The sequence below is a fragment of the Alligator mississippiensis genome, chromosome 11, assembly GCF_030867095.1.
Source record: "Alligator mississippiensis isolate rAllMis1 chromosome 11, rAllMis1, whole genome shotgun sequence".
Taxonomy (NCBI): Eukaryota; Metazoa; Chordata; order Crocodylia; family Alligatoridae; genus Alligator; species Alligator mississippiensis.
In genome coordinates, this window is record NC_081834.1 from 65,137,704 (window position 1) to 65,150,351 (window position 12,648).

At 54.4% G+C, this 12,648-nt stretch overlaps 1 protein-coding gene across 1 annotated transcript; it reads left to right on the forward strand.

Annotated features, from left to right (window-relative positions):
* The first annotated feature begins 4,195 nt into the window (after positions 1–4,195).
* Positions 4,196–12,294, forward strand: LOC102569854 (zinc finger protein RFP). The gene is made up of 8 exons (XM_019482426.2): positions 4,196–4,889; positions 5,218–5,313; positions 5,983–6,195; positions 6,533–6,555; positions 7,338–7,447; positions 8,363–8,383; positions 9,132–9,158; positions 11,666–12,294. The coding sequence occupies exons 1-8, from the start codon at positions 4,473–4,475 to the stop codon at positions 12,205–12,207; spliced, it is 1,449 nt and encodes a 482-aa protein (XP_019337971.1). The 5' UTR covers positions 4,196–4,472; the 3' UTR covers positions 12,208–12,294.
* Positions 12,295–12,648: the final 354 nt, after the last annotated feature.

Consider the following 12,648-nt stretch of genomic DNA (forward strand, 5'->3'; position numbering starts at 1 on the left):
GACTCCAAGATCATTTTCTGCCTCTGTGCGGATGATAAGGGAGTTCCCCAGCCTGTAGGTCTGCTGCTGGTTCTTCCTCCCCAGGTGCAGCACCTTGTACTTGTCAGTGTTGAAACCCATCCTGTTCTCATCCACTCACCCCTGTAACCTGTCCAGATCTAGTTACAGCCTGTCTGTCTCCTTTATTGTGCCCACTTCCCCCCACATCTTAGGGTCATCCGCAAATTTGAACAAGGTGCTTTTCATCCCCTTGTCCAAGTCACTGATGAAGATGTTGAACAGCGTGGGCCTGAGGACCGAGCCCTGGGGGACTCCACTGCCCACATCCCTCCAGGTCGAAAGTGACCCATCCACCACCACTCTCTGGGTGCGGCCCTCCAGCCAATTTGCAATCCATCTGACTGTGTAGGTGTCGATGCCACAGTTGCCTAATTTCTTAATGAGGATGGGGTAAGAGACAGTGTTGAAGGCCTTCCTGAAGTCCAGAAAGACTACATCCACCATGACACCTGTATCCAAGAATTTTGTGACCTGGTCATAGAAGGCCACCAGGTTGGTCTGACAGGACCTGCCTCTAATTTACCCATGTTGGCTGCCCCTAAGCATGATCTTCTCTGCTGTTCCCTCGCAGATGTGCACTTGGATAATTTTCTCAAAGAGCTTCCCCAGGACCAAGGCAAGACTAACAGGCCTATAGTTTCCTGGGTCCTCCTTCCTCCCATTTTTGAAAATGGGAACCACATTGGCCCTTTCTAGTCCTCTGGCACTTCACCAGATCACCATGAGTGCTCGTAAAGCTGTGCCAGGGGTCCCGCAATGACCTCTGCCAATTCAGCACTCTGGGGTGGAGATCATCAGGACCAGCTGATTTGGACACGTGCAGTCCCTCCAGAAGTTCCCTGACTGACCCTGGGCCTGGCTGCACCTCCCTTGGGTCTGTTGGGGATCTCTGCTCAAAAAAATGGAGGCAAAGAAATTGTTAAAGAGGTTAGCTTTGTCACCTGGTGTAACAACCAGATTTTCTAGTGTCCTGCAGAGGCCCCACGTTACCCGGAACCTTCTTTGATCCGTGTTGGGATTGCCACCCTTTGGGCTTGGATGATCGTCTCCTTAAGGAACAACCATTCTTCCTGGACTCCCAACTCCTCTCCCCTCCCCTCCCCTCCAGGACCTCACTGCATCCTCCATTAGTCTCCTTAGCTCAATGACCTGGCTGACTGCTCTTCCCAGCAGATGTCCAGATAGTTTAGGTCACCCATGATGACCACGTCCCTTGACTGCCTCTGCGAGCTGACCTGAGAATCCCTTGTCCATCTCTTCCCCCTGGTTGGGAGATCTGTAGTAGACCCCACCGTTAAGTCCCTTTCCCTCCGACCCCCTTGTATTCTACCCCAGAGCACTTCAGTCTCCCCCTCCTCTGACCCAATGCTGTTTGCTGAGGATATGTATTGCTCTTTGACGCAGAGTGCCACACCCCCACCTTTCCTCCCTCTTCTATCCCTCCTCTACAGCCTATAGCCCTTGATGTTTACCACCCAGTCGTGTGTTGGATCCCACCACGTTTCAGTGAGATCCACTATGTCTGGCTTTGTGTTAGCTAGCAGGAGGGCAACTTCCTCCTTCTTGTTCCCCATGCTATGAGCATTAGTGTAGAGGCATTTAAGGCCTCCTGAAGGTTTATTCACTGCCACATCCCCAATCCCAGGATTATCTGGGCCACTGTTTCTTAACTGGGTATTTCTTGTGCTCATCGTTAGTCTTGGCTGGGCTGTTCTTGTGGGTGGCTCTTGGTTCAGTGTTCTGTGGCTCCCTCCATTCTCATCCTCCCCTTCCCCTGATGAGCCTAGTTTGAAGCCTGCCGGAGGAGATCGGCCAACCTGAAAGAGAACACACGCTTACCTCTGGGGGAGAGGTGAAGCCCATCCCACCCAAGCATGTCTCTTGTCCTTTTTGGTCATAGTCCAAGAAGCTGAAGCTTGCCTCGAGACACCATTTCCAAAGCTGCAAGTTGAACTTCCTGATGCAGGTCTCTTGGCACCATCCATGTCCTCTCACTGGAAGGACAGATGCAAAGACTACCTGTGCCCCTGTCTACTTTAGCTTCCTCCCCCCCCCCCCGAGCTTGGCACTCTTTCATCAGTCGATCAGGGCTGCTCCTGGCCGCATCATTAGTGCCCACATGGATTAGCACCATGGGGTAGTAATTGGTGGGCCAGATAATGGCTGGGATCATCTCTGGCACATCCTGAATTCTCACTCCAGGCACACAGTAGACCTCATGTGTCATGGATCCTGGTGACAGATGGGACCCTCTGTACCTCTCAGGATGGGGTACCTATGACGAGCACTCAGTGTCTCTTCTTCTGGGTCAACTTGTCTCCTTCAGCCTGTTCTGTGCATGGAGTGGCCTCCTCTCCAGAGGTTTCCTCCTTCTTCCTTTTCCTCCAACGTCACCAGGGCCTCATACCTGTTCCCCAGCTGTGTTACCCTCCTATGATTGATGTCCCATTTAAGAAACAGGGAAACTTCCACTAGTTGTCTGAAGAAAGCCTCATCTACCCCATCCTCCTGGTCTGGTGGTCTATAGCAGACCCCCACCACGACATGACCCTTTTTGCTCTCCCCTCTGACCTTAACCCAGATACTTTCAACAGGTCTATCTCCAGTTTCCTACTGGAGCTCTGAGAAATCATTCAGCTCTTTTACATACAGAGCAACTCCTCTTCTTCTCCCCTGCCTGTTCTTCCTGAACAGTTTGTCCATGCATTCATGTACAGAAACCTGAGATAACTAGCCAGCTGCCCTACTTTCTCAGAGAGAATGATGAGGCCCCCCCATGTTGCCCTCTCCTCCTGCTGCTTCCTTTGGGTTTCCCCCTTCCCTGCTTAGGTGGCTTTTTTCTCCATCAACTATCAAACCTAGTTTAAAGTCCTCATCACTAGGTTAGCAAGCCTGCCTGTGAAGGTGTTCTTCCCTTCCTTTGCCAGATGGATCCCATATATTTACAGCAATCTTTCTTCTTGGAACATCATCGCATGGTTGAAGAAGCCAAAACCCCACAGGTGACAGCATCTGTGCACCCAGCATTGATCTACAGGATGAATCTGCTTCTGCCTGGGCCCTTCCCTTGACCAGAAGGATCAAGGAGAACATCACCTGAACCTCCATTCCCTTCACCTTTGCATGCAGAGCCCTGTAGTTACTCTTGATTTGCTCAGGCCCCCCCCCCTGGAAATATCATTGGTGCTCACATGGATGAGTAGAAATGAGACAGTGGTCTGAAAATGCTCGTTACCCAGGAATCCTGTCAAAGCCTCCTGCAGCTTGTTCTCCCCAGGGGAATCTTGGATTCTCTTCTCCAGCTAAGGGAACTTGGGGGATGGATGCAGAGGTGTTACCTTGTCACCCCTGAAGAGACATTTGGGCAATTCTTCCTCTTACTCCTCAGCCAGAAGTTCCCAGATCCTCAAAACCACAAGGGGAAATGATTGGGAGCTGGGGCCACAGGGCAGAGGCTCTATCTGACAGGCCAGTACAGTCTGCTGGCTCCCAGCCCTGGGCACTGGGAAGAGATGTTTGTCCTCAGAGGGTTTCACATAGTTATTCCATCAGTGGTCAACCAGCAAATCCTTCTTGTGCAGCCACAGCTCATGCCAGGCACTGTTCCCTGTTACAGCTTGTACCAATGTCAGCGGGAAAATTTGTATTAGGAAAGAACTGGTTACTGGTGTAACTGTGTCTAATCCCAGGGATTTTGCCCAAAGAGCTGCACTGTGTTGCAGTTGAGGATGTTCAAACTCCTAACAGGCCCTCGCATTGGTGCAGCCTCACAGAAAATGCAGACCAGGCAGTGGTGACTTGAGCCTCCTTGACATATGACCTGAACATGGGTCCACCCAGAACAGGGACTGAGGGGGCCACTCTCCAGACTCAGTTGCTCCTCAGTTTGATTCTAAGCCAGCAAGGGGACTGGGCTCTCATGAGGTCTCTGCCCATGGGTACTGTCCCACTGGGGCCTGGGCTGAGACACTCGGTTCTCTTCCCACAAATCTCAGACAGCACAGATTTCAACTACTACAGAGGCCAGCTCACTCCCAAGCACCAGGGAGGGGCTTATTCAGTGCTGCTTGTAGTAGTATGGGTGTGTGTGTGTGTGGGGGGGGGGGGGATGTTTTACACAATAGCCACCAGGAAGGACCTCCCTACCTACATCATCCCTGCTGCAGTCCACCCCAGGGGAACCAGCCCCTGGGGCAGTCCCAGACCCTGCAGAGACTGTGTGTAGGGGGAGGACTGCTGCTAACCCTTCCCTGCTCTGGCTGTCTCTCCGGTGGTTGTTACACTAGAGCCTCCACCCAGCCCTGCTGAGAGCAGGGTGGGAAAGGCCCTGCCCTGCCCCAGGCTGCACAGGCTGCTGCACTCAGGGAAGTGAAACCCATTTGTATCTGCTCTTCCCCAGGAGCAGAGGAGCCATGGCTGCAGGAGACCTGGCAGGGAAATTCCAGGAGGAAGTGACTTGCTCCGTGTGTCTGGACTATTTTATGGATCCAGTGACTCTTGGCTGTGGGCACAACTTCTGCCGTGGCTGCATCAGCCAGTGCTGTGGGGAGCTGGAGCCAAATGTCTCCTGCCCCCAGTGCAGGGAAACGGCCCTACAGAGAAACCTCCGGCCCAACAGGCAGCTGGGCAATGTGGTGGAATTAGTGAAACAGCTGAGGCTGCAGGCGGGGAGGGAGCCAGAGGGGCAGCGTGTGTGTGAGAGGCACCAGGAGGCTCTGAAGCTCTTTTGTGAGGAGAATGAAGCCCCCATCTCCCTGGTGTGTGATAGATCCCGGGTGCACAGAGATCACACTGTGGTTCCAGTGGAGGAAGCTGTCCAGGACTGCAAGGTAGGGAACAGCTGTCCCTGGCCTGGGAGTCAAAGCTTCACCTTCTCTTCAGTCAGGCAACCCTGTATGCGTCTGATCAGCCTGGTCTAGAGGTGGGAATGGCTGAGAATCGGGCCCAGGCACATGGCTGGAGACAGTGATTGTGGGGAGGGACTGGGAATGTCCAGCCTCTCTGGCCTCAGTTTCCTTGGAGCTGGAGGTGATCGCTCTGGGGCTCAGAGCTGTGGGCAGTGATCACACAGCCTCACTCTGTGCAGGGAGGGTTTTATTGCTGGACACAAACCGAGGACCCCAAACCAGGCACCAGATCTATGTTCTGTATTTACAGAAGCAGATCTGGAGCAACCTGGAGTCCCTGAAGGAGAAGAGAGAGATGCTGCAGGGCCTGAAATGTGCATGGGAGCAGGAGAGTGAAAGACTCCTGGTATGTGCCAGGCCAGGGACAGCAGCAGTAGCAGCAGGGCGGGGGTCTCTATGTCTGTACAATTGGGAGGGTCAGAGAGATTTTCAGGGCTGATGCACTGAAAGCATTTGGGCTGAGGTGAATGCTGCAGGGCCAGCTCCACTCTCACTTCCATGGTGTAAACCAGGGGTGATGGCACTGGAACCAGGATGATTTTGAGTGTTTAGGCATTGGCAAGGACAGCAGCATCTGCCCAGTTGCTGGGCAGGCAGCAGGGTGGGTCAGTGTAACTGCAGCCCATGTACTGGTTTCAATGAGGTTGGGGTGGGGTCTTTGAAGATTTCTGCTGGTAATGGGGCCAGGCCTGGAAGTAGTCTCTGGGCATCTCTCCGGTGGTTACATAGGGTCCTTGCCTGAGGGAAGACTTAATGAGGATTCATGGATGAGTTGGGGCAGTGCTGCTTTGTCAGGGTCCTGCCTTGCAGAGCCCTAGCACTTGGGTCTCCACTGCAGCCAGAGAGCTCCTCTCACAGATGTGCAGGGGTCATGTCCCCCAGAACCACCCTTAGCTGGGCCCTGGGGGGCTGCAATGAGGCACTCTGGGTAACCTGGAGAAGACTTGGTGCCATCTCCCCTAACCCTGTGCTACCCTTGCCCTGACCTGCCCCTGTGCCTCCCTGCTCATCCCAGAGGCAGACGGCCCTGGAGAGGCAGCTGCTGGTGTTCCAGTGCAAGGGGGTGCGGCAAGTCCTGGAGAAACATGAGCACATCCTGCTGGCCCGGCTCAGAGACCTGGACACAGAGATTGTGAGGAGGAGGGAAGAAAATGTTGCCCGCCTGTGCAAGGAGACCGCTTGCCTGAGCACCCTGATCATGGAGCTGGAGGGGAAGTGTCAACAGCAGGTGAGACTAGGTCAGACATACCCCAGCGCCCAGACCAGATAGGTGATGGCCTCTGAGTTCCAGGCAGCTCTTAGGTTGATGCAGGGTAGGAGGTGCGTAAGAGTGTGTGCATGGTCTCAGGACTTTAGCTGCAGGAAGAGAGGGGCTGGGTAGCAGGGGAAACAAGGGAGGGGATGAAGTGCTAGTCCTGATCTTACCCTAGTCCTAGGGCCCAGTGCAGAGGGACATCCATCCCTGCAGAAAGCAGGTGTGAGAGGGGTTGTGCTCCTCATAGCACAACGAAGGGCTGAGGTGGGCTGTGACAGTGACTCTCTGTTCTGTTTCTCATCCCCTCCAGGATATCAGCAGCTCTGTGAGCAGGTACATTTTGGTTTCAGCTCTCCCCTTACATCCCATTGGCCAAGACTAGGCTGCAGCCTCAGCCACCAGCTCCCACCTGTGGTGCAGTCTGTGCTCTGGATCCAGCTTCTTCCATCCTTGTGGCCCTGGGGCTGCTGCTGCCACCCTGTGACCCAGCCTGGGCAGGAGATTCCCCACAGCTCTGGGCTGAATAAGCCCTTCCCTGGGGTCTGGTTTTGAGCTGGCCTCTGTAGTGGCTGAGGGGTTTGTGGGGAGAAAATAAAGTGTGTCATCCCATCCCCAGGGGGACAGAGTCCATGGGCAGAGAGCTTACCAGGGACCAGGCCCCTTGGTGGCTAGAAATGAAACTGAGGAGCAGCTGGACCTGGAGAATGGGCCCCTTAGTCCCAGGAGCAGCCACTCCCTATCCCAGAGGGGCCTGTGGTCAGGCCACATGTTGAGGGCAGTGTTGGCGGTGCCTTTTCACTGGGGGTGCACCGCCATGCTCAGGGGGTGCATGTCCACTTGCACCCCCTATGCATTGCCAATGTGTGAGCTGTGACTGCACAAGAAGGTTTCCTGTTAAGATCTGCTTGAATAGCTCTACTTGAAATCTTATGAGTACAAATGTCACCTCCAAGTGCCTGGGGCTGGAAGCCAGCAGGCTGTGTACACCCCAACTTTCCTGTCAGACAGTGTCTGCTCTGTGTCCCCAGCCCCCAATAATTTCCCCTTGTGGTCTTGAAGATGTGGGAGCTTCTGGCTGAGGATTGAGAATAATAATTTCTTGTGTGTCTCTGTAGGGGTGAGATAATGTCTCTGCATCCAGCCCGCAAGTTCCCCGAGCTGGCGAAGAGAATCCGTGATTTCCGTGGAGAGAACAAGCTGCAGGAGGCTCTGACGAGATCCCTGGGTAAGGGCTGCTTCCAGGGACTCTGTCTCATTGCACTGGTATACAGGCAGGGGAAGGGGGAGAGGGTCCTGCAGGGGAATCTGTGCAGCTGAGTTATTGGAGCTCTCGTGTTACTGTTCCCAAAGGACCAGAGCTGGTGTCAGTGGCCTGTGCTCCAGCCCAGAGTAGCCCAAAACCTGGGGAAGGGCTGCTCTTGCTGTATACAAGTGCCCTGTGTTTCACTCTGGGGTTTGCTGCTCTACACTTAGGTCCTGCCACTCGGGGCTGGGACTCTGGAGCAAGAGGCCCCAGTCTGAATAGAGACACACAGGGAGGGAGCCAGGGGTTCACTTCCAAGAGGCATTTGTGCTGGTGCATGAGTCCCAGCCCTGGATTACCAGCAACACCTGCCAGCAGGGGCCTGGGGAGAGCTGAAGTGAATTCCCAGAGCAACCCAAGCAAGTCCTCATGGGGAGGGTTTGGCTGGATTGCGGAGCTCCAGAAGAGCTGGTCTGAGAGGACAGGGCCATTTGCTGCCTAGTCCTCCCTTTCTGCATGCAGGAGGTCAAAGGGAGTGTGCTGTCCCCAGCACCTGACCTGTGACAACACCCAGCTATGAGGGGGAAGAGCCCCCCACCAGTGCATCCCTCTGGGGCAGAAGGGTGGGCGGGGGATTCCTTGTGGAGGTTTTGGCTGCTTGGATGTGACATATTACCACAGATGGATTCTGGGCCAGATGTTTAGTGCCCTGGACATTCAGAGAGGAAGTTTGATGGATCCCAGCTGATCCCCTTGGACACTGGCAACTCCTCTGTTAGTCCCCATGCTCACCAGTTCTCTAGAGGAGGAGGAGGCCCCTGAGATTCCTTACCACTGCCAGTGTTAAATCAGGACCATGATGGAGACTAATACCTGACTTTTTCTCTTTCCTTGCAGAGCGACTGGATGCAGAGAGTGGTGAGAGTCCTGTGGAAACACTTTAGGGGAGGGAGCAGTGTCCACTGGACGGCTGCTCCTGTGTATAGGGAAGCTCTGGGCTGAGCAGTGTGAAGTGATCTCCAGAGGACAGAAACCATTGGGGGGGGGGGGGGGTCTGGACATGTGACAAGGACATGGGTCAAAACAGCCGAGGGAAATTTGGACCATTCTCATGATCACCCACAGTGAGGCAATGCAGAGCTGGGGGAGGAGGCCCATGGGTGGGCCTGGTGAGAGCTGCTGCTGCACTGTCAGGCCTGTGCAAGTCACTGTGAAATGACAACAGTCGGACACACAAGCACCCAAACACATGGAAGGGCCAAGCGTGGGCTGCTGGGAAAGAAGGGTTCAGAACTGCATCCCCAAATATCAGTGCATGGAGAAGTGACATCTTAATAGTGACACCAATCCCCCTTGATGCCCCCAACATGATTCTAGGATGTTCCCACCCAAAGAGGACCATGGTCCTGGTAGGATTGGGTTGCTGAGAGGACCCTCCCTTAGGGATGTCCTCAGTTGTGGGTGTTTCAGTTCTGCCCTGGCTGCTGCAGGGTCACGGGGGCCAAATGATTTATCCCTGACTCCTCACTTGCCCCAATTCCCAGGCAGGCTCAGGAGTTTGGCTGGGTGGGGATAGCAGAGTTTGACCCAGTCTCTTTGAACTGGGTCCTGCTGCGGCGACTCTGCTGTGTGAATTCTCACCCTGCTCTCTGCTGGTTGATTCCAGGATTCAGAAGAGTCCGAGCACATGCAGGTGAGTGACCTGTCCTCATATCAGTGACCCCAGTCTTCTTCTCTTGGACACCTTTGTTCCCTTCAGCCACTTCTTCCACCATTGGGATGCCCCAAAAATGAGCTTTGTTGCTGTGATCAGAAAGAATCACTGCATCCCTGCTGCCTTCTCCCCTCACTGTCCCCAGCCCAGCACAATCTATGCCTGCTGGACCCTGGGCAGGGTTGGTCTCTAGGCTATGTCATTCCTCAGGGTGTGTTGGGATCCAGAGTCCATCACCTTGATGCCATCTGACCCTTACATAGCTCTTACTACTGCCAGTCCATCCTGTCTCTGCCCACACACTCAACTAGAGTCCAGCAGCAATCCCATGGACCTGCCTTGGGATACTTGTGCCTGAGGTTGAAAGATTGATAGGTCAGTCCTTAAGAGGCTTTGATGACCCAGGTCTATTCTGTGGTAGGGATGACCCCACAGGCTCTCAATGAATAAGGCAGACTCTACAGGGAAACCTGGTGTCTCCCACTTCATGGCCACACACATGCTCAGACACCATCCCCTTGTGCGTCAGATGAGCCTGGAACATGGGGAGGGCCTACACTGGGCCAGTCTGCCCCCAGATGGGGTGTGAGAGCTCCAGCCTTGCAGGGATCCTTCAACCCTGCCCTGGTTCTATGTCTGGCTGGTTGTGGAGGGCAAACACGTGGAAGATGCAGGCATCCTGGGGCTCTGAGCCAGGCTCTGGGAGCAGTGCACATGCTGGGGATGCCCAGGTGCAGCTGGAGCAGGTGTGTGCATCTCTCAGCCACTGGGGGAGTAATTAGTCTGGGCAGACAGGTGAAACTGGAGCCAAGTCTCCATCTTCAGTCTAGCTGTCAAGATGGAAACCAAGAGGAATTTTCTCCAAGAGGCAAATGTCAGAGCAGGTAATGGGGACAGAACTGAGGGAAAGATAACTTTCATACGGGTGCTCTGAAAAGACCTCCCACCCTGCTCACTCTCTCCTTCCTGCCCTTCCCTGGGTGCTGGCATTGGTCTTCTGGCATTTCCTAGGTGGGGATTTCCTCAGGTCTTAAATGGCTGAGGAACCCTTTCTGAAGCTTCTGAGCCTTTTGGCTCAGATCAAGTGTAGCCTATGTTTACTTAGGGGAAACGCCATGATCACCATAGCAGCTTCCTAGTCGCACCTGGGGAAGACTGCTATGCAGGCATGGGATAGTACCTGTGTATGTAATGTATAGTTAACCTTGGCTTTATGCCCACTTTATGGAAATGGGAGACTCCTCCTGAGCTTGCTTCTGGGGCCTTATGGCTAAAGGCAAGCAAAACTCGGGGGCATCCAAACCCCAATCCTGCAGGCTTGGGTCTGCAAGTAGGATGCCTGCCAAAGGATTTGGGAACATCTGAAGCCCCAGGGGGGTGTGGAGGATATCTGCTTGTTGTAGGGTCACGTGTGGTTATGGCCTCATTCACAGCTTTGGAATTGCATTGGCCAATTTGACTTAGAATATGGAATTAAACCCTCCCCCCAACCTTTTGGAACCTGTTAGGAGCAGAAATCATAAGTCGCTGACATGTTTGAAGCCCCTGTCTGTGTCTGCAGATACTGGTGCAGTGGGGCTGTTCTATGTAACAGTTCAACCCCATGGGGATGGGACTGCTCAATACTTGGCAGGCAGGAGACACTGTAGCCTGCTCGCCCTTCCCCACTTGTCCTTCCCCTACTTCGGGGTTTGGTCTCTTGGCATTTCATAGTAGTGAATTTCCATAGGCCTGAAGGGGCCCAGGAGCCCAGGTACTATTGGCAGCTGCTGGAATTTCTGCTCTGAAGTCACTCAGATGTGTTTGAAATCCATGTCTGACTGTGCAGTGGTGGTCCATGTAAGAGCTCAGCCCCATGGGGATGGGACCAGGCAATATGCAAAGGTGGGAGGCCGCTGCCTCAGCAGTGTCCCAAGTTCTGTCTCCATGGGGTGTCCTTGGCCCTGTTCATCTGTTCCAGTGCAGACCCTTAGAGCAGGCACACTGCAGGAGGCGAACTGAGTCTTGCTCCCAGTAAAGCTGAGCTCAAAGGGAGGGAGTAGTTAGTGGGGAATGGCCTGTCCCTTGTCAGTGGCCCCAGAATCATTAGCAATGGGTCCTGTTCTCCTGTTCTTAGTTCTCCTTGCCAGTGCTCCCCACTGCCCTTCCCCTTCCCTCCCCCACCCAGTGAGCCCAGCCATGATGCATGGCTCTCCCCTGGGCTGGGCTCAGTGAGGGAGGAGCTGGGTGTGGGGCTGCCCTGGCTGCAGATCTGTGCCCATAGGGCTGGGGACATAGAGGATCCCAGGTGGGGCAGAGCAGCCCAGCCTGGGGTGGGGAGGGGCAGGCACCAGCCTGCTGTTAGCAATAAACCAAGTAAACCAGCCCTCAGAGGCAATGGTGATTTCCCAACAGGGACTGAATCGTGATTCCTGGGGATGCAGCTAATTCCCTGTGATCTCAGGGACCCACCTGCCTAGGCCTTAGACCTGTGACTCTCTCCTCAGTGGACGTGACTCTGGACCCAGGCACAGCTCATCCCAACCTTATCCTGTCTGAGGATCGGAAACGTGTGAGAGTTGGAGACAGACGACAGCATCTGCTGGACAATCCTGAGAGATTTAATACTTCTATCTCTGTCCTGGGCTTGGAGGGGTTCACAGGCGGGAGGCACTACTGGGAGGTGGAGGTGGGAGACAAGACGAGCTGGGACCTAGGTGTGTGCAGGGAGTCTGTGCGCAGGAAGGGAAAGGTCACACTGACACCTGGCAAAGGGTACTGGGCCCTGTGTCTGCGCGATGGGGAATACAAGGCCTGCATCTCTCCCCTGATCCCTCTCCCTGTGCGTGTGTGTCCCAGGCGGGTGGGGGTTTTCCTGGACTACGAGGCAGGAGAGGTCTCATTTTACAATGTGACTGACAGGTCCCATCTCTTCACATTCATTCACACCTTCTCTAGGACCCTGCGCCCTTTCTTCAGTCCTTGTGTTAATGCTAGGGGCACCAACGCAACTCCCCTGATCCTGTGCTCAGTTCCAGCTCAGACTTGAGGGAGTTCCTGTTACTGCCATGACATGTGTGGCACAGACTGTCCCCTCCCCGTGCTGTCGTATTGCCAGCCCCTCCGGTGCCCCCAGGGTGGGGTTTGGGGTAGGGTGGGTAGGGGAGGGGAGGGGCAGGGCAGGGCTGGGGTCATCTCCCAATCCCCACACTTACAGTACCACCCACTGGAAGGTACCATCTCCAAATTCTTATTCTTGACTTACAGATCACTGCAGTCCCTCTGAATTTATCACGTTTTTCATAGATTCATAGATTCATAGATTGTAGGGTCGGAAGGGACCACAATGGATCATCGTGTCCAACCCCCTGCCCCTGGCAGGAAAGAGGACCGAGGTCAGATGACCCCAGCCAGGTGACTATCTAGCCTCCTCTTGAAGACCTCCAAGTTAGGTGACAGCATCACCTCTCTTGGAAGCCAGTTCCAGACT